Raw genomic sequence first — 23,774 nt, forward strand, 5'->3', positions numbered from 1 at the left:
CACAGGTTGCTACTGTTATGTTAACAATACTTTGAAGAAAAAGGTCCTTTTGGGGGCAAGTCTGTCTTCTAAAGGGAAGAGAGAAATTTAGTAAAACTCATCCTTGCTTGCTCTTTAGATCCTTCCAACAGGAGTTTGCAACTGCTTCACCTGCACTGAACCATCACAAAAGGGAAAAAAAAATCTCTTAAATAGTGTGGAACTGGGGTAAACTAAGAATAGCACTACAATGGAAGAGTTTTGTTTGGGTTAGTGCTCCAGTTTGTGTTTTTGGAAGAGTTAGATGGATAATATTCAGGATAGCTCTTTATTTAAGGAAGGGAGCACACACCATAAATTAGAAAGTGTAAATATTTAAAGGTTTGCCAAAAGTGTACACAAGCAACCTATTATGGCTGAACTGCTTTTTCTAGGCAATAGCTACAATAGATGCCCTTAAAAGTGATCCCTTGGTATAACACTGGGCAAAGGCCAAGAGAAACTCTGTTTCCATAATGGACCACTAGGGAATTCTTTATTTTAAAGTGTCACATGGAATGCCTAAATTAAGTCAGAGGGGCAAAAAAATTGATGGTATCCAAAATGCTTGCTTGGGCAGGCAGTGCATGGCACCAGCCTGTGAATCACCCTGGAGATAAACAGCTCTGCCCAGACCCCTGGCTACAGGGAGAACTGCTCCAGAGCTGTCAGCTCTGCTCACAGCTGTCCCTGCGCCACAGGGACGAGTCTGGATGTGCTTCTAGGGCTGTAATGAAGCCTAAGCCAAAAGGGGACAAAAATGTGCCCCAAGTCCCACAGCCAACAGCAGGAATTTCAAACAGCTCCCAGTTTGGAAGTGGCTGAGGACAAGGACACAGCCAAGCCCAATGGCTGGGAGCATGTGCCAGGAGAATGCAGAGTTCAGGGAGTGAAAAAAATCCTTAAAAACCACAGCATGGAGAAGGACACAGGCAAGGGGGAAGACCAACAGGAGGAGATTTTCCCTCTCTCTGTGGTGAAAGTCATGACCTGTGTACCATGTGATTTTTCCAAGCCACAAGCAGCACTGGAAGGCTCCTGTGGCTGTGTCCCTGTGCTGTTCCCAGGGGATGACAGCACTGTGACCTTGTCCCTGCACCACCAGTGCCAGGCAGGTTTGACCCCATCACAAACACTGCCCTGCCCTCTCCCAGCTTGGCATTTCCATCTGGCATTTCCAGGGCACTGCCAGAGCTGCCCAAGGTGCCAGCCAGGCTGCAGCACAGCCCTGCCAGGGATGCCCCTGCTCTGCTGCAAACTGCACCTCTGAGCTCTGAAAATGGCACCCATTTCCCATCTGACACCTCCATGTCCTACCCTGCTCTTTGCTTGCCACTAAAGCAATGCTGCCCAGCTTTCCATGGATTGGCAGCAAAGGCACTTGATACTTTCCTGAGTTTCTTTTTTAGGGAGGGAGTAAAATCTCCTTCAAACAGTTTGTAGGTGAAGCAGATCATGAGCAACAGAAACTCAATTTTGCTCATACAGCATTAAAAAGCAAAACTCAAATTTATAGCCAGCTTTGACTTGTTTTCACAAGCAAAATCACAGATTAAATACAGCCTGTCTTTCTTCTTGACAGTAAAACCTACTGTCCCTTACTTAGTTACTCCTCAAATCTTAGATTCAAAATCTTAGTAGAGATACCTGACTGATCAAAACACAGAGCTGCTCCATGCTAAGGGAGTGCAGCAGAAATGGCCACCAGCAAAGCTCCCATGAGAACAAATAAAGCACTTCTGTCAGTCAGGAAGCACCTCAATACTTCCAAGAGCCTTCTGTGCAAATTCTCCAATAATTCTTATAAAATAAAATATTTTTATCTGATGGCATGCAAGGTAAAATTAATTTCTTGTCTCTGCAGAGGAGTGGTTCCTGGAGTGTCAATTCTCACTCTTTAAAAGAGGGTTGGCTTTAACTTAACACCACAATTACAGTTGCAATTTCTCTTTTAAAATTTTAATTTTTCCAAAAGTTAAAATTCCTGAACTAATGAAATGCAAATGTAGAACATTTAGTCTTAACTTTAATAATTTTTCCTTGCTTTTTGTTATTAAAGAGGCATATAAAGATATATGTCTATCTGTAATGAATGCAACAGTAAAAGAATTACTCCTTCTGTTTTGAAGACACACAGTGCAACTCATAAATCTTCCTTAAACTTTAGATTCACCAGTCTGGGGCAGTTGAAGCTACCTTGGAACAGCCTGTACCAGAGCATCTTGGCACTGCTTTGTATTGGCAGGCAATGGAACACCAAAATTTCCCAATTTCCATCTCCCTCCTGCCTCTCTCCAAGCATTCCTCTCCTCCACACCACCTACACGTGTCCATATCCTCATTCTCTGATGCACTCCTTCCTTCCTTCCTTCCTTCCTTCCTTCCTTCCTTCCTTCCTTCCTTCCTTCCTTCCTTCCTTCCTTCCTTCCTTCCTTCCTTCCTTCCTTCCTTCCTTCCTTCCTTCCTTCCTTCCTTCCTTCCTTCCTTCCTTCCTTCCTTCCTTCCTTCCTTCCTTCCTTCCTTCCTTCCTTCTATTCTCAATGTTTCCTTCCTTCCTTCCTTCCTTCCTTCCTTCCTTCCTTCCTTCCTTCCTTCCTTCCTTCCTTCCTTCCTTCCTTCCTTCCTTCCTTCCTTCCTTCCTTCCTTCCTTCCTTCCTTCCTTCCTTCCTTCCTTCCTTCCTTCCTTCCTTCCTTCCTTCCTTCCTTCCTTCCTTCCTTCCTTCCTTCCTTCCTTCCTTCCTTCCTTCCTTCCTTCCTTCCTTCCTTCCTTCCTTCCTTCCTTCCTTCCTTCCTTCCTTCCTTCCTTCCTTCCTTCCTTCCTTCCTTCCTTCCTTCCTTCCTTCCTTCTATTCTCAATGTTTCCTTTTCCCTGGGAGCTGAAGAGTATCTTCTAATAGAGCTAATGTATTTTTTAAACATTTGCCTTCCTGTCTATCTGCTCTCCTTGTTCCAGCAGCTTTTCACCATTCCCACTGCTGGTGCTGTGGCAGCTCCCTGGCTGTTATTTGAGAAATCCCTGTTCCAGTGTCCCTGCATGGCAGGAAGCACCAGCTGCAGGGGTCAAGAACACCCCAGAAATGACTGAAACTTTTCTGCTGTGAAATTGTGACAGAGGCAAAAGCAAAGCACTCCATGAGCCTGTAACAACAGAGAGTGTTCCAACAGCACTCCTCCCTGAGCTGCCAAGAGAGCTTGGCAGAGAGAAAGTACAAATTGGGGAAGGACAAGGAAAACATGGGAACTGGGAAAGCCTGGCTGCTGGCAGCTCAGAAGGGAAACTGCTCCTCTGATGGGCTGGGATCCAGGCAAGGCCGGGGCTGCCCTGAGCTCTGGGAGCCAGGCACAGCTGGGTGAGTGTCCAGGGCAGCCAGCGACACAAAATCCTACAGGACAAGGCACCGGGACAGAAATGGGTGCAGAGCAGGGTCAGGAGAGAGGGAAGCACCACCTTCTGTCCCAGTGGTGAGCCCCACAAAGGGCTGCCCTCTGTCCAGGCCACCAGCTGACCCCAAAGATGGACAGCGCAAGGTGCAATGGACTGCCAGGGATCAACGCCCTAACTGAACAGAACCCTCAGAAATATCCCCCACTGCCACTCCCAGGGAAAGGAATCCTGAGTTTTATGGGTGGATAAGAGAAACTGAAACCCAGCAAGAACAAGGAAGCCATTTCAGTGGAATTAAGGGGTCACAGGGAGGCCAAGGGCACCGTTTTGGTGTGAATTCCAGCATTGTATTCTGCATCAGAGACGGAAGTGCAACACCCAGGGTAAAAAAGAGAGAGGGGAGACATCATTCAGTTGGGGGTTAAAGCTGGCTTAGAGGCAGGAAAAGAGGAACTTAAAGGGGGTTAGAAATGTTGTTTCTTTACCAGTTAACAGGCTCAGGAGACCAAACCCCAAAATTCTGTATGGACTTGCATATGAGAGACACCATATCTGAACCAGAAGCTGCTGAGTGCTGAAAACATTTCCAAAAGCCATTCTATGAAATGAGTAAGGGACAGATCCTGTGTAAGTGCTGCTGGATGTGGCTGCCTTTCCTCCTGAGCTGGAGGGGAAGCTGGCAGATGCTGGGGGGCTCCTCTGGTGTCTCAGGAGCCTCCCTTGGGGTAACTTAGGAGCCAGGGCTGCACAGGCACTCAGGAATTCTGGTTTGAGGATGAAGGACTTGAGTGTGAGTGACAGGAGGAGGAGGAGCAAGAGCTGCAAACAGGACTGGGAGGCCAGCTGAGAAATCCTGTGGAATCCTGTGTTAAATAAGAGCAATTTGTGCTTCCCATACTACAGCAAGAGTGTGCTGCACAGAGTATGGCATAGCAGAGATCGTCTTCTCCAAATACTTGCTCAGGAAAATGTAAATCTAGTAAGGCAAAACATGGAGTGGGATCAGTTACTGCTCTGAAGGCTTTTCACAGAAAACATAAGCCAAGCTGTGACTCTCCCCATGGCAGGAATAATCCACTGCTGATTTGCCCTGCTGTGTTATTGCATCTTGTCACAGCCTGTGCACCGGACAATAACTGCCCAGCCTCAGAGGGACAAACAGGAGCCTTGACCTGAAAAGCCACCACAGAAGTTACTGGAGAGCAGAGCTCTTGGAAAACAATCAGCAAGTGAGGACAGAAAGGACATTGCTAAGTGCCCTCTGCACAGGGAGTAACAGCATCTGCAAGCAAGGCAGACAATGAACGCAACAAAGCAACACCAAATGCATTTCCTCACAATATGTTACCAGCTCCAAGGGCAATGTTTTTTCTGAGCTAGAAAGTCACATTATTTGTTTTATGATTCAACAAGCAGGGAGTGAATCTGACAAATGGGTGAGGGAAGGGTGACTGGGGGAGCACTGACACAGCAGCATTCCAGTCAGGGTGAGCACTACAAAGCTTTTGTACTCCATGTGTAAGGAATAAGATAAAAATGCTGGGATGATGCCCTTCAGCAAAAGATAAAAATGAAAGGAAAACCCAGGAGTTCCAATCACTGGAGGGTGCTGATCAGTCCCTAAATGTACTTGCACACCTCCAGAGCTGAGCAAGGGATGGTGGACACAGAGTGGTTACTCAGCTAGGGCAATATGGAGTCAGTTCACCCCATCTGCAGGAGCAGGAATTGCCTACCAGGATGTACCAGAATACAGCAGAAAACTCATGCAGGGACAGAAAATGGGTTTCATTACTGCACCAACACGACAAAGAGTGTGGGACCTACAGATCTAACACTGTTAATCTCAATTTAGGTTCAAGAGCTCTCAGTGATGGAGCTTTCCCTATCCCCCACACCAGGTGGGGCAGGTGGGGAGGCAAAGGCATCTAAATAATCCCAGGAAGGAGAAATGCTGGAGTAATAAACATGAAGAAAGATAAGAAATGTAATTTCCAGTCAGAAAAATGGAAGAGGAAGGTGATGAGGAGGAAGGGAACATTTGTCTTCAAGCCATCAAACGAGGCTTTCACAATGAACAGGAGGGAAAACACAAACAGTGTTAGGCAGAAGGGTTTATGCAGCTCTAGAGTAAGGATTCCATCAAAAGGGGAGATTCTGTGCATTAATTGGGAAGCCACAGACACAATGAATGCAGGATGACATTTTGATGCTTCACTTGCCTTCTCCCCTGCCAATCCATCTCTCTGCTTTGCAATCTGTCACTCCTCAGGACGTGTTAATCTCTGGGCTGAGGAGATAAATCTGTTTGGGCTCTTTCTGAGGAGCAGGTACCTGTTAAGCACTGCAGAGAGCCTCTCCTAGGAGGGAAGAGCCACTGCAGTTTGCTGAGAGGAGAATTTATCTGGCAGATAATTCTCAGTGAAATGATCTTCATGACTTCCTCCTATATTTGCATTTCTATACCCTCTGTTATCTGAACACCTCAAAATGCCCCATGTGCTTCACCTAACAAATCCCCAACACAATTCAAGGAGCAGCAGGGCAGTTTAGAGCCAAGCAGGGATGATGGAATTCCTGCCACTGGAGCTGGCAGGGTGGTGCACAGATACTCTGTGTTTTCTACAGGGTGAGAGGAAGGAGATGGGTCCATGACCCCCTGATCAGCCCTACCCCAGCACAGCCCTTCCTGAGCTCTGAAAGCATCTTCAGTGCCCTGTGCTGCCTTCTCCTGACCAAACCTGTCATTCCCATCCTCAGTGCCCTGTGCTGCCTTCTCCTGACCAAACCTTTCATTCCCATCCTCAGTGCCCTGCGCTGCCTTCTCCTGACCAAACCTTTCATTCCCATCCTCAGTGCCCTGTGCTGCCTTCTCCTGACCAAACCTTTCATTCCCATCCTCAGTGCCCTGTGCTGCCTTCTCCTGACCAAACCTTTCATTCCCATCCTCAGTGCCCTGTGCTGCCTTCTCCTGACCAAACCTTTCATTCCCATCCTCAGTGCCCTGTGCTGCCTTCTCTTGACCAAACCTTTCATTCCCATCCTCAGTGTCCTGTGCTGCCTTCTCCTGACCAAACCTTTCATTCCTATCAGCTGCCTGAGGTCCCTTTCCTTTGTGCCATTTTCTGTGCTCACAGCCAAGGAAGGCTCTCAATGGGCAGGCAGAATTTTTCCCCATTCATTGTCTTTCCAGAAGAGAAGCAGAATATTAAGCAGGCAATTTTAAAGGACAGGGGGGAAAAAAGAAAGAAAGTAAAAAACAAAGGTTTGAATCACACTGTAATTAACGTGGTGATCATGCCAGTTTGAAAATCACTAACAGAATTTTGTGATAGTGAATTTTCCATTCCTGCAAGGCTGTGAATAACTGTAATTTAACAGATGCATCCAAAATGTACATGCATCAAACTAAATCTCTAAAATTATAGCATATGCATGTTCTTAATATAGCTAGTGAGCATGTGTGCCTATGCACAAATAGCCAAATATTTACTGTGACATACAGAAAACCACATTTCTTCATCAATGTAAACAAATGGATTCTATCTACCCCATTTCCTCATACTGTGATTCAAATTCATGCTGGCCAGCTGAGTGAGGTTACAGGTACCAGCTTGGCTCCTAAGTACTGCTCCATTTGTGAGACTTCAGAGGTCAGAAGAATTCTGTGTGCCCTGTGGGGCCCAGTGTGTTGGGTCACGAACCTGTGGCCTGTTCAGCACCTTTATCTGATGCAATTCTCAGTGTCCCTGGCTATCAATGCACTGTACAGCACTGCTGGTGTGATACAACACTGCTGCTTTAGGGTGTCTAAAACACACTCCTACACTCATTGTCTGTCCTATAATGTGAACTTGCAGAGCACCTTTTGCAAGAGAAAAAGAAAGTGGGTGATGTTATGGCATCACAGAAATCAGCTTTCCTCATTTTATCTCATCCTAATTGAGGGATGCTTCTGTTGCCAAGTGATTTATACATCTGGGCTTCCTTGATGTATAAATCAAGAGTGTTTGTTACACTAAAACTGGCATGTAATTGCTTGTCAGCAGTCACCTTGCTGTAAGAAATGTGAAAGAAATCAAAGGAAATGTAGAATATTCCTGGAGATGTCTTTGACAATGAACAGGACTGTGTAAATGGCTGATCAGGTCTGAAAGGGAAATATATGGTGAAGGGTTTTGGTATAAATATGTTTAGATTTAGGCACGCTGAAAATATAAGCAGAAAAGGTTTGTATTCAATGGGATTCAATCTCTAATCCCTAAACTCTGTGTGTGTTTGGCCTCTCAAAACCAAAGCAGAGCAGAGGGGAGGGCCCAGGCTCTGCAATGGGCTGACCTGCCCCAGGCAGCTCCTGCCTCTGCACCTGCAGTGTTTGCACACATCTCTGTGACCTGTGCATCCTCTCCCATCTGATGGAAGCTTTGGGAATGCCTCCCCCGTTCCCAGCCCAGCTCCCAAACGTGCAGAGCCCTCGTGGCAGCTCCTTTACACCTCTCCCCATCAGGCTGCTCCTTCTGAAAGAGCCCCCATTCCCACAGGCACTTGTGGGCACTCCTTGAAGTGTGACAGCAGCCAGCGATGGCAAAGAACAGGGAGTGTAAGAGTGGAAAATAAGGGCTACACAAAGAGCAGGAGAGAGAAACCACAGACTGAGAAAAGGAGCTTGATGGAAGGTGGAGAAGGACAAGTAGGAGAGCAGGGGAAATGGGGGAAAGTGGGGATATAGAGAAAAGGAGAAATAAAAAAGGCTGAGAGACCTCCCTCCATTATCAGCAGGGTAATATTATGCCTGATAACTTCCTCTTGTGCATGACTTTATTTCTATAAACCACGGGCCAGTCTGGAGAGCTGGGAAGCTGATGGAATGCACCAAAGCTGAGATTTCCTGCCCCATACTTAGCAGATTTAAAAAGAAGGATTTTTCTATCACAAGAACATCAAAACTGCTTTTTCTTTCATATTTTTTTAGGGAGTAATGGAAAAAGAACAAAAATCGTGAACTTTCACCATGCTCAAGACTGGAAAACTCAATTTTATGATACTGGGCTACAATGTTAAAAGATAATGTTAAAACGTTTAAATTTTGCCTTGACCATCCTAGAGCCAGGCTCTGTATCAAAGCACACCTGGATTAGTCCTCCCCTTCCTGGGCACATCCACCAATGCCACACAAAGCTTACAGATCCCTGGCACTCCACAAGAGATCATCTCCAGGTACAGAGCTGCACTTTGGCTGCACACTCCACACTCTCTAGGCAAAACCTGCCTCCAAACAGGCCTGAATAATGGGAATTTACTGAGTCACTCCAGCCCAACCTATGGACTGTCATCCCCCACAGCTCCTGCATTATGCAACTGCAGCAACCCTGTGCAACTGCTCTGCTGCAAAATGCTGGTTTGGTGCAAGTGACTCACAGGAGATGTTTAATGAAAAGTAATCTTTCCAGGGAACATCTTTCCCAGCTATTCTGCTACTGACTCCAGAGGGCTGCCAGACCCTGGAAGCTGCCCCAGGCAGCACTGGGAGCAATGTGGGAACGGGGCTGGAATGTTTCCCTGCCATTTCTCTCCCTTCTGGATGTGCAGGGCTTTCATCTCCCACCAAGCTCAGTACTCTCAACCTCCTGGGGAAGAGACTGCATCTCAAAACAACTGCATTTCCTTCTGATTTTGGTTGTTTCTAGAAAGAAAAGTCCTTCCCTGAGACAGGCGACACATGATTTTCAATACACTCTCTAAATCAGGTATAGTTTAGAAGCTCTAACACAGCTTTGTTATTTCTGTTACCCTTTCCAGCAGTGCATTTCTCACCCTGAAGGGTGTCAGTGTGAGAGGAGCCCATGAAGCCTGTCATGAGTGCCCAGTTAGAGCAGCTGGCAGCAGTGTTTCCAGCAGTGCCTCTGCTTTGCAGGGGGATTCTGCACAAACACTGCCACTCTCCTGCCTCATGACTGCACACACACAGCCCTTCCTGCACCACAGCCTTTGCAGGACCACTGATTGTATTTCTCTGTTCATTAAAGAACACATTTTCCCCCCATTTCATGCATTTTAAAGCATCTCTCTAATGAGTTCACATACCAGGCGTTAATATTCCTTTCAGCACTTTTCCATTAGCTGTGTCAAACTGGATCTGGTGCCATTTGTCATGCTGCACTGAGGGGCTGATAATCAAGAAGCACACTGCTGCTGTTGCTGTGGTGATGGCACAGCCGTGCAGGATTTGGTTGTGGCTCTGGGTGCTTGTGGCTGGCTCTGGGAGCCAGGGGTGTGTGCAGGGTGCTGTGTGTGCATGGGGGTGTCTGTGTGTGCTGCCATGCTGGCTGTGCACAGCCCATGCAGAATTCAGCTGTGCTTTGTCATTTAGCATTTTCCTGTGCACAGGGGTAAATACTGACCCTCACTGCTCACACACAGCTGGGCTCAGCACACAGCTCAGCTGTGCTGCCAGCCTGCACCAGGGCTAGGGAGGATTTCACCTTTCCTGCAGCAGGAAGGCCAATTAACCAACTCATCAGAGTGGGCTGGGACATGGGAAATGCCCTTAACCTGAGACAGGTAGAGTATAGAACAGATTCACTTTGCAAATTAGGAAACAAAAACCCCAAATCAGTGAAGTTTCTTTTTATGCAGGAAGAATTCTCACATTGTGCCTTTAAAAAAAAAATAAATTCCGTGAGCTCTTCTGTCCACAGAGAATAGCTGGATTCTAAAATCTAAAATATTCTTAACACCACCAGCCTCCTCACAGTTGCAATTTGTTAGCATGTTATCCAGGAGGATCCCAGTAACCCTCACAAATCAGGTCTGGCTGCCACATGCCCTCCATTATGGGCCTCACTAATATCTTTAAATCACCAGTGACACTGGGAACTTGATCATGTTCTTTCTGATTTACACTACTGCAGAAGTGAAAAGTTTGCCCTTTCAAGTAATTTATTTCCCCTTTTATTGCAGCTCCAGAGCAAACTCAAGATTTTCTCTGGCTTCCAGTAGAATGACCAATGTGTGAAAAATATCTCCTTCCCTCTATCAATAAACTCCAATTTAAATTTATAAAATTTTTCCATGTGTCCCATTCACCAAAGTATTTCTTTACATTTAAATTCTTCCTACAAAGAGTTGGTGACGTTTTTATTTAAAAGAAAGCGATATCAGAATTCAATTAAAAAATGTAAAAAGCATTTTGCATATTCCCACTGCAAAGGTGATGCTGTTGATTTAAAAGGAATGTTTCCAAGGACATGTATCTGTAAGAGTTACACCAAAGACATTCAGTTAACACAATACATATCACCTCCAATTGTTACATGTATCTTTTGGGACCTGATACCCATTTCTCACACTGCAATATTTATCCTGCTGGAAAACATAAACAACCCTTTAAAATGTGGATTTGTGAAGGAAAATGCAAACCAGCAAGGCCCAAAGTGACAATGATGCTTTGAGCATCCTGGTATTGGACTGAATTATTTTGCTCCCAGGCCTGGGATGTGTCAGCTGCTTCAGGGAACTCAGGGCAGTTTTATTGGTACAAAACTGGCACAGGATAAAGGGTAGCCTGTTCATTTTTAACCAGTGAAGTGAGATTATTTACCACTCACTTCACAGGCTGAACGTGCACACTGCAGTATTTATCCACTGGGAGAAACAGCAGAAAAGGGAGCACCCTAACTTCCCCAAAATAATACCCTGCAACTGGGAGCAGCTCAGCAACTGCACCACCAGCAGATTGAAATGCCAGCAGATTGAAATGCCAGCAGGGCTTTGTTCAAAGTTTGGGCTGACACCTGGGGCTGGGTGTGAGCAAAGAGCCAGATCCTCAGGGAATGGGCCAGGAATACTGACCCCAAAACTTAAACACTAGCTCCCATCCAGAACTGGGAAGATGCCGGATCAAGTCACAGAAAGATTTGTGAATCTCACTCTGTGGTTTTCTTCCTTTTAAATATTCCTTGGTCACTGAGGCTATGAAAATTCCCTTCATTTCTCCATGCTGTTGCCTACTTAATGAAGTAAATAAACATTTTATTATTCCCCTCTGATGAGTACACAAGCACCAAAGCCCAGAGCTGAACAGTGAAATAAACAGTAAATTATTTCAGTCCTCTTAATTCCCTGCTTTTTTGGCAGATAATGCCATAAGTCATTTTAGCTTAGCAGCCACAGATTGAAGACAGATTTCTTTTAAACTTTGGAAATGTTCAAATTGAATGAACTAACGAAAGAAATTTTTACCCAAACAGGGAAAAACAGAAGAACTGTTCAAATATGACACTGGCTATCAGATCACTTGTATGGTTTTTTTTTTGCCACGAGTCTGATTACTAATTTTTTTTGGGAGGACAACTTTCCCCTGTCCAATCCCAAGCCAGGCAAGTCCCATGAATCCCAGTAAACTGAAATAACCTTTTCCTCCCAACTTCTGCCCCAAAATTCTTGGAGAGCTGCCTGTGGTTGAACTGGAATGCATCTGGAAGCGTTTGAATCAAGTGCAGCTTGCCCAAGAGCCAGCTTGGCTTCCTGCAGAGGTGTCAGGGATAAAAGGGGATTGTGGTGGACACAGCATTGCTGCTGTGAGTTCCCAGGGAGCTGAAGTGACACTGGAATACTCATCAAAGCTCCTCCCTTCCACAGGGGCAGAGTGGCTCTGAGGGCAGCTGAAATGCCTTCTGGAAGGTCTCTCACAAGGTACTGACCTTCTAGAAGGCATTCCAGAAGGTTTTTACCTTCTAGAAGGCATTTCAGAAAGCATTTACTTTCTGGAAGGTCTTTCAGGACACATTTGCTGTTTGGCCCTCCTGCAGGGAACAGCATCCCCTGCACCAGGTGCTCACAGAGCTTCACTCAAAGCACCAAAGCTGCAGCCTGGAGGTACCAGAGGCTGTAAAGGATCAGCACCTTGTTAATTTGGCTCTGCAATGTGAATAGGTATCATTCTGCCTCCATGAGTTTTTCAGGCACACTGTTACTTTTTGATTGGATGCGGAAGTGTTAACTCCCAATTAATAACAGGTGCCAAATTGGGAGATAATAAATGTAGGAAAGTGAGTTAGTATGCATCAGGTGCTTCTGTTTTCCACTTACAAGAACAGATTTATAATTTTAAAGAATTGTTTTCATTACACTTTTTGAGGAGCAAAAAGAATTCCGTACCTTAAGGCTGAATATTTTCTACATTCATTCAAAAGAGCACAGAGGTGCAACAGAGTGTGCCCAGCTCCTGGTGCCTGTGCAGGTCTGCTGGAGCCTTTCCCACCAAGCCCAGCCTGACCTGTGCCAGTTTGCACCCCTGCAGGAGCCCAGAGCAGCTGCCAGAACCATGGGCTGCAAGCTGGGGAACCACAGGAGTTACACCCTCCTGACAGCTGGGGCTGCAGGGACACAGCCAGGGCAGCCCTGCAGAGCTGAGTGTCACTGTCACACTGGGATCAAGGCTGGAACCACACCAGTTACACCCTCCTGGGCATTGGGGCTGCAGGGACACAGCCAGGGCAGCCCTGAGTGTCACTGTCACACTGGGATCCATGGGTGGAACCACACCAGTTACACCCTCCTGACAGCTGGGGCTGCAGGGACACAGCCAGGTCAGCCCTGAGTGTCACTGTCACACTGGGATCAAGGCTGGAACCACACCAGTTACACCTTCCTGGGCACTGGGGCTGCAGGGACACAGCCAGGGCAGCCAGAACAGTCCCTGCAGAGCTCAGTGCAGGAGCCCAGGAGTGTCAGTGTCACACTGGGATCCAAGGGTGGCTCTGACCCACCTGCACAGGTAACAAAGTCCCACTGAGTCCAATTAGAGGAGGCTTGGGTCTATTTACTGTAACTGAGTCGATTCCCAGAAAAATAATTAACTCCTTGTCATGTCTCATGTGTATTGATTTCAGTAATTACAATGGAATTGGAGGGAAGGGTGCAGGGGGAAGGAAATGCACTTGATTTGTGTTTAATTTGATGCACAAGCTGTCAGGGACAGAGCCATGTGTGCCATGCCCATCCTGGGTGCTCTCTGTGCCACAGTGCAGGATCCAAAATCACTCCCTGCCCTGACAGGATGCAGGGCATGGAGCTGGGCATCCCTGGGCATCCCTCCCACTGCAGGCAGGAGAGGAGCCCAGGGGGACAAGATCAGGACAGGACAAGCTCCATGTGCATCAGTGACTAAGAGGAGGAGACAAAGCAGTAGGATGGGAGAGAAAGAAAATACCAGTTGTGGCTGATAATAGAGCTGCCAGGAGATAATGTAAGGAAAAACAAGGAATGAGAAAAGAGAAAATAAAATGTAGCCTTGCTTGGTAATGATGCTGTCAGGAAAAGCCAGCAGGAGGGAATCAGCTTGGTGTCCCAGAGGGTTCCATTGAAATGGCAAGTTTGGGAGGTTAACCCAGAGGCAGGACAGCATTTGGCTTCTCAGCAGGTGACAGCCCCCCTTCCCAAGCAGGTCTGTGCAGGGTGGCCGGGCTCCACTCCTGGGACTGCAGAACCTGGGACTGCAGAACCTGGGACTGCAGAAGCTGGGACTGCAGAACCTGGCTCCACACCTGGGACTGCAGAACCTGGGACTGCACCTGGCTGTAACCCCCAGGCTGTGCAGGGTCACAGGGCACTGTGTCACTGCCATCACACACACAGGGCACTGTGTCACTGCCATCACACACACAGGGCACTGTGTCACTGCCATCACACACACAGGGCACTGTGTCACTGCCATCACACACACAGGGCACTGTGTCACTGCCATCACACACACAGGGCACTGTGTCACTGCCACCACACACACACAGGGCAGTGTCACTGCCACCACACACACAGGGCACTGTGTCACTGCCATCACACACACAGGGCACTGTGTCACTGCCATCACACACACAGGGCACTGTGTCACTGCCATCACACAGGGCACTGTGTCACTGCCATCACACACACAGGGCACTGTGTCACTGCCATCACACACACACAGGGCACTGTGTCACTGCCATCACACACACACAGGGCACTGTGTCACTGCCATCACACACACACAGGGCACTGTGTCACTGCCACCACACACACAGGGCACTGTGTCATTGCCATCACACAGACACAGGGCAGTGTCACTGCCATCACACGCACAGGGCAGTGTGTCACTGCCACCACACACACAGGGCACTGTGTCACTGCCATCACACACACAGGGCAGTGTGTCACTGCCACCACACACACAGGGCACTGTGTCACTGCCATCACACGCACAGGGCACTGTGTCACTGCCATCACACACACAGGGCAGTGTCACTGCCATCACACACACAGGGCACTGTGTCACTGCCATCACACACACAGGGCACTGTGTCACTGCCATCACACACACAGGGCAGTGTGTCACTGCCATCACACACACACAGGGCACTGTGTCACTGCCATCACACACACAGGGCAGTGTCACTGCCATCACACACACAGGGCACTGTGTCACTGCCATCACACACACAGGGCACTGTGTCACTGCCATCACACACACAGGGCACTGTGTCACTGCCATCACACACACAGGGCACTGTGTCACTGCCATCACACACACAGGGCACTGTGTCACTGCCATCACACACACAGGGCACTGTGTCATTGCCATCACACAGACACAGGGCAGTGTCACTGCCATCACACGCACAGGGCAGTGTGTCACTGCCACCACACACACAGGGCACTGTGTCACTGCCATCACACACACAGGGCAGTGTCACTGCCATCACACACACAGGGCAGTGTGTCACTGCCATCACACACACACAGGGCACTGTGTCACTGCCATCACACACACAGGGCACTGTGTCACTGCCACCACACACACAGGGCACTGTGTCACTGCCATCACACACACAGGGCAGTGTGTCACTGCCACCACACACACAGGGCACTGTGTCACTGCCATCACACACACAGGGCAGTGTGTCACTGCCATCACACACACACAGGGCACTGTGTCACTGCCATCACACACACAGGGCACTGTGTCACTGCCATCACACACACAGGGCAGTGTGCCACTGCCATCACACACACAGGGCAGTGTCACTGCCACCACACACACAGGGCACTGTGTCACTGCCATCACACACACAGGGCACTGTGTCACTGCCATCACACACACAGGGCAGTGTGCCACTGCCATCACACACACAGGGCAGTGTCACTGCCACCACACACACAGGGCACTGTGTCACTGCCATCACACACACAGGGCACTGTGTCACTGCCATCACACACACAGGGCACTGTGTTACTGCCACCACACACACAGGGCACTGTGTCACTGCCATCACACATACAGGGCAGTGTCACTGCCATCACACACACAGGGCAGTGTCACTGCCATCACACAGAGCCACCTTCGAGCTCACTAAAGCCCACCCTGCCCTGGCTCCTGCAGCACCACAAGGAGCTGTTTCCAGCCTTGTGCCTAAAAGTACCGGTTCAGGAAGTCTCCAAACTCTCACAGGAGCAAAAAAAGCTCTTTCTTATACAATAGCCCTGCAAATGGAAGCCCTGCAAAACAGTCTCACATCCAAACACTAGAAAGAAATGATACATGTGAGGGAGAGGCAGGGCTTTGGGCTATAAATCAGTCCTGAGGTAAGCACTTTCAGCTAGCCCTGTGATATTTTAAACAAAACAAACCAAAGCAGCCTCCAGGACAGGGAACTACTCTGCATCCAGGTTGTGCAGTTTCTCAAACAACAGCACTCCAAGGCACATTTTCTCCTGGTGCCCTGCACATACCACAAGAGAGGAAGCTGCTAACTCATAGTTTGAGAAAAGCCAACAAAATGGGAGAGGCTGTGGCAGGGTGCTGGCAACACTGGGTGCCACAACATCCTCCCTGGCTGGGAAAGGGCTGTGAGCAGAGTCAGAGTGCAACAATAAAGCGTGAGCACTAATAAATAACCCAGCAGCACTGATGGATGACAGCAGATCTGTCTCCAGTGGAATTACTGGTGAGAACACTGAAAATTCTTTCCCTCTTAATATATTAAAGTCTTTGTTTGGGGCTGAGTTGATGCTGCCAGAAAAGCCTTTTAACACAGCCAGCATAAATTTCAGTGGGTGTTTGAAGCAGGAGAGGCTGGGCTGTTGGAAAAGCAGCCCCCAGAAAGGCTGCAGCCTGCAGAAAACACATCAGCTCTGCTCAGCTGGGAAATCATTTGATCTATTTTGTATCATCCACCCCGGCACTGAGGAGGCAAATATGGCAATGAAATATGGACACGGAGCAAAACATAAAAAGAGACTTAATAAAATGAATAATTATGTTTTCCTAAAGCCTCTCATGCAAGCAGGAGGCACCAGCACCATAAATTGAGCCTGGTGCCTGCTTCAGTGCGGGGAAAGGGAAAAGCCCTGGAGCCAGGCCCTGTGAGCACAGCCCTGAGAGGAGGGACAGGCAGGGGCACAGGGATCTGGAGCTGCCCTGGAGCTGCCCTGTGCCCACAGGGATCTGGAGCTCTGTGCCCACAGGGATCTGGAGCTGCCCTGGAGCTGCCCTGTGCCCACAGGGATCAGGAGCTGCCCTGTGCCCACAGGGATCTGGAGCTGCCCTGTGCCCACAGGGATCTGGAGCTGCCCTGGAGCTGCCCTGTGCCCACAGGGATCTGGAGCTGCTCTGTGCCAGGAGCCAGCCCTGGGCAGAGAGGGAACTGATCCAAGAGTCAAACGTGGCTGCCCCAGCACCTTTCCAGATTCAGCTCAAGTCCTCAGTGACAAATTTCCAGTGCTTTATGCTACTCCTCAGTACATGGATAAATTAAAAATAAAAATTAAAGAAAAAAAAGAAGGAAGGGCATGGCCAAACAGAATAATCAAGTGCCCAAGGATCCAGTGCTAGAAGCACTATCTGATTATTCTCTGGCATTTTAAATTTCAGTGTTTAAATTCCAGTTCACAAGCCTGATAAACTCATGGTCCTATAGCACCAAACAGTACAATATCTGTACTTTTTACATCCACAAGATGCCCACAACACCAAAAAGTTCCAGCTTGTTTGTAAACACCATTTTACAAACATGAGTAGAAAATTGGAAATGCAAATATTTTTATTTTCCCAAGCTATTGTAAACTTCTGACTATCCAGCCCTTAGCCTAACTTATTCTCTGCTGCTTCCCAGAGATGCCATGGCAGCACTGATTAACTCCCAGGCAGTGCCAGAATTGCAGCTGTAGCTCAGGCACAGAAACACTGGGGCTGTGGGCACAGACAAGGAATGGGAACTGAGCCAAGGACAGAGCAAGAGCAGAAACAAGGAAAGCAGACGTGACACAGTGGGCTGGGAGGAGTTACACCTGGCCATGAGCCCTGCTGAACACAAGTCTCCCTCCATGTGCAAGTGTGACTAGGGCTAGATGTTCCTGCAGGAGATCAGGTGCAGCACTCTGATCCTTCTCCACTGGAACTGTGGGCAAAACTGCCCCAGCTCCACCTGGAGCAAGAGAGAGCCCCAGGCCTAAGGACCAAAACTTGCATTTCAAAATGTTACATGTGGATGCAGTGCATAAAACCAAAGAGAGGCAATCCAGCAAGCAATGTGGAATGTAAAGCACTATTCCTGTGAAAAAGCTCCTTGTGTCCCACAGAAATCCATCCTGGGGATGCCAGCAGGACTGGGGCAGCATGCTAAGGAGATATCTCTTTTCCTTCCAATGGGAACTGTGTTTTGCTTCTGTGCAGCTCAGGCACAGGGGAGGGAAGGGCACACTCTGCTGGTCACAGCACCTTTTGCAGTGCCAGCTTTTGAGCAGCCTGGGTGCTGGAAAGAGCCCTCACATCAGGAGATCTGCAGGGGAGGGGCTGCTCCTGCCTCCTCTCACCCTGCTGTCACTGAGGGTGCCTCTGATGCTCTCACTGGCTTCTCTCACGTTCAAACATCATCCTACCTGCTGCCAGAGCTCCTTCTCTCCTGAAGGACAATTTTAGCAGTGTAACATATGTTCAAAAACTCTTTACCTTGGGCTTTTCATCCAGTATTTGCTGGCGGATCTCCTTGTGTTTTTCTACAAGTTTCTCCTGCCTTTTGCTCTGAGCATCTTCTAGCTGTCAGAAAAGAGCAGAGAATCTTTGTTTGTGGACTGCACATCCTCACTCTCCCACCTCCTCCCCAACAAACATTCCACCCATCAGAATTGAGACATTGCCATTAAATCTGTGACCAGTTCCAAGCTGAAATGGCAGAAATTACAGAGCAGTGCCTGAGCATCCCTGAGCACAGCTGTTCAACAGTCAGGCGTGGACATGGAACACCACATTTCACATGCAGCATTCAGGATCAGAAATGTCTAAAGGACTTTCTTCAGACTTCTAATGTTATTCAATTACAAATTTTGGGCTTCACTTAGTAACACCCTCAGAAACAAAACCTACTTAATTTACTTAATTCTTCAGGTTGCTTCCTAAGTCTAAGGCTCTTCCAAGTAAAAATGGGCCAGCTTTAGAACCTAACTATCTCTGCATTGAAATCAAGAGGAGAATTCAATGGCTGCACACGTTCCATAGTGATTTTACACCCCAAAGCACTGCAGGGCATGATTTCATCCTGGTGTGAACCACCTGTAGCTTCAGAAAAGCTAACAACTGTAATAGAATTCTTTAATTGGTGTTTACAGAACTCACAGAGTGCTTTTTACATTTCAGTAACTGTACAAATGCAATTAAAGTTAGATATACTCTGCAATTAAATGCTCATTGACTTTCCTTATGCAATCTTTGCATTTGTGAGCCAGAAAGCCCATTAAAAAAAATAGGTGCATTTTCCATGGATACACACAGGATATTCAGAGATGAAACTGCATTGAATTCTTCTCTCCTCAGCACCATCCCCCAAATGCTGACTAACAATTAATGAGGGGCTGACTGAAATCCCAGTTTTCCTTTAATTGGAATCCCAGCTTTCCTTTACCTGGAATGGGAAGCAGAGCCTACAGTGCATCTGCTGGAAGCCAGCAGGCGCAGAATCCTCCTGCTGAAGCCCAGAACCTGCAGTAGAACCCAAGCTAGAAGGTGCAAGGTGCCCTTTCCTGCCCCAGAAGCAGCAGAGCCTGACCTACCCTCTTGATGTACTGCACCACCTCCTGGATGTAGGAGCGGATCATCTCCGTCTTCTCCCTGGGGAAGCATTCCAGCATTACTGCATGATTCCAGCATTACTGCATGATTCCAGCATTACTGCATGATTCCAGCAGCACAACCCACTGTGCTAAACCCCACACAATGGCTTTTGCCTCCCTGAGCTCTTTGCCTCACCCAGGCCATGCTCAAGGACCTGCCTGATCTCCTTCTCCGCACTCCCAGATCGTGTCCTTGTGCCAGCTGCTCTTTATGGCACCAAGGGCTCAGCGTGCCCCACACCAGCCCCTGCTCCTCCCCAGGGGATGGTGCTGTGTTTTCCAGGTGCTGCCACAGTGCCCAGCGTGCCTGGGAGCTGCAGAGCTGTGAGCAGGGGCACAGTGCCACGCTGTGGCAGAGCAGCAGCCTCTGTGCTGCCAGGGCAGGCTGTGCTGCTGACACTGGCACCAAGCTCCCAGGGGAGCAGGGCAGGCACAGCCTGGCCCCCACAGAGCTGGGTTTAGGCAAACTGAGCTTTGTGGCACACTCAGAGAGTCATCTGGGAAGCCTCAGTCAAAGGCTGAGCCCAAGAACCCCCAGAGGGGTAAATGCACACACAATAACAATTTGTGGCTGCTGCAGTTGATCTGTTTCAGGACAGTCACCCCAAATCCTGATTGCCTCAGTCAGGAGCAGTGCACTGCCCCTCAGGTGGCACTAAAATCAGGAGGATTCAGGCAAGCCCTGGGTGGGTGTCAACAAATCAAGAACAACTAAAACAATTGATTATTCTCTCTCTGTAATATTCCATCCCAAATTTATGCAGAAGCTTTAGATGAGCAGCAGTGGAGCCAGAGTGACTCAGAAGGGATTCAGCAGGAGGAAGGTCTCACACCCTGCTCCCAGAGTGAGGACAGGCTGTGGCACACACAGGGGAAAGCTGACTTTCAATAGGGTTCCCATCTCACCTCTCTCAAGGGCTCTTGGAAAAGCCTGACAGAGGAAAGTCCTTGGGAAAAATGAGGAAAAAAGGGAAAGAGAAAAGAACTGCTACTTTTGTGTCCCTGAGCCTTTGTCACCAGTGCCTCATTTACCTCTCAGCAAATCATTTCCTCCTGCAATTGATTTTTACTGCTGCAGCATTTCCGTAATGGCCAGCTGCTTTCTTTAAAATGAATTCCATGCCCTCTGAACAGCTCTAACTATGTTAACTATTTCTCCTCATTTTTATAATAAATTATTCTCATCTTTATTTTTTTTAATAGGATGTTTATTGATATTTTTAATGTGCTGATCCTGAAACTACCTGAAACCCTTCACTGTGTGTGTCTGTGATTTCCTTTCAGGGCTACCAAATAGAGATTCTCTCTTGAGAGGCTCCAGACCCTGTGAAAACCCTTTCACCTGCAGAAAGCCAAGCACAGTTGTGCCTTTGTTACATGGTAAAACTCAAACACTAGAGGGTTTCCTTTTTTGTTTTGTTCTGTTTGCTCCTCTTGTATTTTTAACTGCTCTGAAGTAAAGCTCGTGAACAGGAGATTGGATCAGCCCCAGGAAATGAAATTATTATCAGGGAAAGGACTCTGGGGAGGTCTGACTGAAGGCTGCCTTGGATTTAGGGTCAAGACCTTCCTTAGATTTACCAGCTGTGAAAAATCCTGCGCAGTGATATGGATCCAGGGATTTACTTACTCTTCCATTTGATTTTTATCCTTGGACTTTGCTTCTGTGATCTTCTCCTGCCTCTTCTTGTCCATTTTTTTCTTCAGTTCTTTCTTTTCTCTAAAGCATAAAAAATAAAGGGGAGTACAAAAAGTATCTAAACAAATCCCACAAGGAGCAGCAACCAGTGGTAAAGGGAACAGCACTTACTTTTCACATGTTTCTTTCAGTTTCTTTAGCTGGTTGTTCTGACACTCCTCTGCTACATCTGTCAGCTTCTGAATTAGCTGGGAAAAAACCCCCCAAAATAAAAATACATATTTTCAGCTAAACATCACAGAGGCAGCTAAATTTCCTGAAAAGCCTGCAGCAGACAGGGAAGTGTTACACCATTCCCAGATGAATTACCAACGATCAAAAGCCAGCAAACATCATTATCAGTGTAAACACATTATCAGCTTGTGGAGTTCAGCCAGAATGGTGCATGTCCAACTCACCCAGAAACTGCTACTGCTCTGTACATCGAGGTGACACACTTTCACAACATTAAATGTAAACCCAAAATATAGTTCAAGTATTTTACCTTTGCTAGGAATGAAAATGCCTGTGAAAAAACATAAGGGGTCACAAATGGAATTTACACAATGCTAATTGCCAAGTGAGTTCCTGTGTCACAGAACATCCAGTTTTTCTGTGAGGGCTGAAATGTTCCTCCTGTAATGAGGGTTATTACAAGGAATGCTTTGGATTTTGGGGTGGTCAGGGGGATGGTGAAAATCAGACATGACGGGTATGAAAGGCAAGCACAGAGAAGCATAACCTACATTTTGTTCACAGAAGGAAAAAATCTCTGAGCCACTGTTTGAAATCTGCTGTGGGTTTGCTCTCCTTGGTGCCCAAAGCAGTAACAAAAGGCACAGCTGTGCTGGGGATGCTGACAGGAGGGGAGCTGTGGGCAGGGCTCAGGGAATAAAGTGGGAATTGGGGCCCTCTTGGTTTGATCACCCTTTTAGGCTAAGTCTGATTTTGTAAAATCACCCTCCCAGGGTGATGAACCAGGAGTGGATAACAAGGCATAGCTGGTCCAATCCAACTTTTCATTCCTTAGATAAAAGCAGAAAGGTACCAACAATAGGCTCTCCTCTAAAATAAAGCCATCAGAGAGAATCTCTCAGCTCAAAAGGCAAGTTTGAATTGGTATATTAACTCCTGCACAGCTCAGAGGGAAACCTGCCCAAAAGTTCTGTGCTAAAAAATGAATTTACTGTGCCAGCACCCAACAGGATAATGGCAGAAATGTACCTTGGCTTTGAGAAATGCCATTCCCCATTCTAGAATGAGAAATGAGTTCCCTCAGGAGATAAAGCCAACTATGTGGGTCTAGAATGGTTCTTTTTTATAAAAATCCAAATCTCTGAGAAGCAGCTGTCAGTGGGATGGGGACTGTCCCCCAGGGGTGGGTACATACACCCACCCACCCACCCTGGAGCACTGTGACTCACACAGGGATGGGGACAAACATCCCAGCTCTGTGCTGGGACCATGGAAATCAGCCTGTGCAGGGCACACAGATCACAAATCACTCCTCTTACCTGCTCTTTGTGGCTGCCAGGACAGAGGAGACAAATCACTTCACCCAACAAGAGGGAGGCAAAACATCAGGTAATAGAAAAAATTGCAAGAGGGGGTTGTGTGGAGCTGAGAAACAGCTTGCACTCCCCTAAAACCCTTTAAAAATGTTCATTTCTGCCTAATATCCATGAGCATCAGCTTCCATCTGCCCAACTTCTCTGTTTCAGCTCAGAGGGCCTATGATCCTGCTGCAGTTGTCAGCCAAACTCCAGCTGTAAAAACAAAGCTGACTTGGACCAATGAATGCAAAATATTTCTTCACCATACCCAGAAGATGTCCTGCATCCCCTCAGAGTGTTCATCTGTCACAGGAACACTCTTTGGCACAACCCTCTGTCCTGGGGAACGTTTCAATCTATTTTCATGGTGTTTCAATTTATTTTCTGGCTAATCCTGCCTCCTTGTGCGTTGCAGGTTTGGAAAAGTGGCAGAACACAACAGGAACTTCATCCAAAAGCTGCAGTAAAATGAGAGCTATGTAACCAGAGGTAGCAACAATGCTGCTGCTGCCTTTGTGCCTTGCACCCAAAGCCCTCCAAGCTGCTGGAAGTGGCACAGTGACCCAGCAGCCCCTTGGAGCTGCAGCAGAGCAGAGAAGTGGGGCTCTGGAAGGGACCCCAGGCAGGAGGAAGCCCCAGCTGATGAGAACTTGTCCTGGTGCCCCCAGTGCCCCCCCTGAGCTCAAACCTACCAGCTTGATGTGCTCCCGCTTCTGGTACTTCTCACTGTAGTACTGCTCCTGCCTGAGGTTCAGCAGCTGCTGCTGCTGCTTCTCCTTCAGCTCCACCAGCTTCTGGGTCATCTCAGAGTCCAGGGCAGCCAGCTCCTGCTCGATGGTGGAGGAGCTGTGGTCAGGGCTGCTGGTCTCAGACCTGCAGGGACACAGCACAGGTCACCGGGCACCAACCCTGCCTCCACGCGGCTCCATCTGCCTCTTGAAGGCACATCTTCATGAAGAGCCTGTTAACAAGCTCCTCAGCACCACACAGCAAGAAGATG

General features: G+C 47.9%; 1 protein-coding gene across 3 annotated transcripts in view; it reads right to left on the minus strand.

The window, feature by feature from the left end:
- PLCB1 (phospholipase C beta 1) overlaps positions 1 to 23,774 on the minus strand; it is a 330,038-nt gene that overhangs the window by 35,592 nt on the left and 270,672 nt on the right. For all 3 annotated transcript variants that reach the window (XM_036380013.2, XM_036380015.2, XM_036380016.2), the window contains exons 27-31: positions 23,467 to 23,647; positions 21,354 to 21,430; positions 21,174 to 21,263; positions 19,484 to 19,541; positions 18,387 to 18,473 (exon numbers count right to left, since the gene is read on the minus strand). In XM_036380013.2, the coding sequence (XP_036235906.1) occupies positions 18,387 to 18,473; positions 19,484 to 19,541; positions 21,174 to 21,263; positions 21,354 to 21,430; positions 23,467 to 23,647 (493 nt within the window). The remainder of the gene's footprint in view (positions 1 to 18,386; positions 18,474 to 19,483; positions 19,542 to 21,173; positions 21,264 to 21,353; positions 21,431 to 23,466; positions 23,648 to 23,774) is intronic.

Source organism: Molothrus ater, chromosome 3, assembly GCF_012460135.2.
Source record: "Molothrus ater isolate BHLD 08-10-18 breed brown headed cowbird chromosome 3, BPBGC_Mater_1.1, whole genome shotgun sequence".
Classification (NCBI taxonomy): Eukaryota; Metazoa; Chordata; class Aves; order Passeriformes; family Icteridae; genus Molothrus; species Molothrus ater.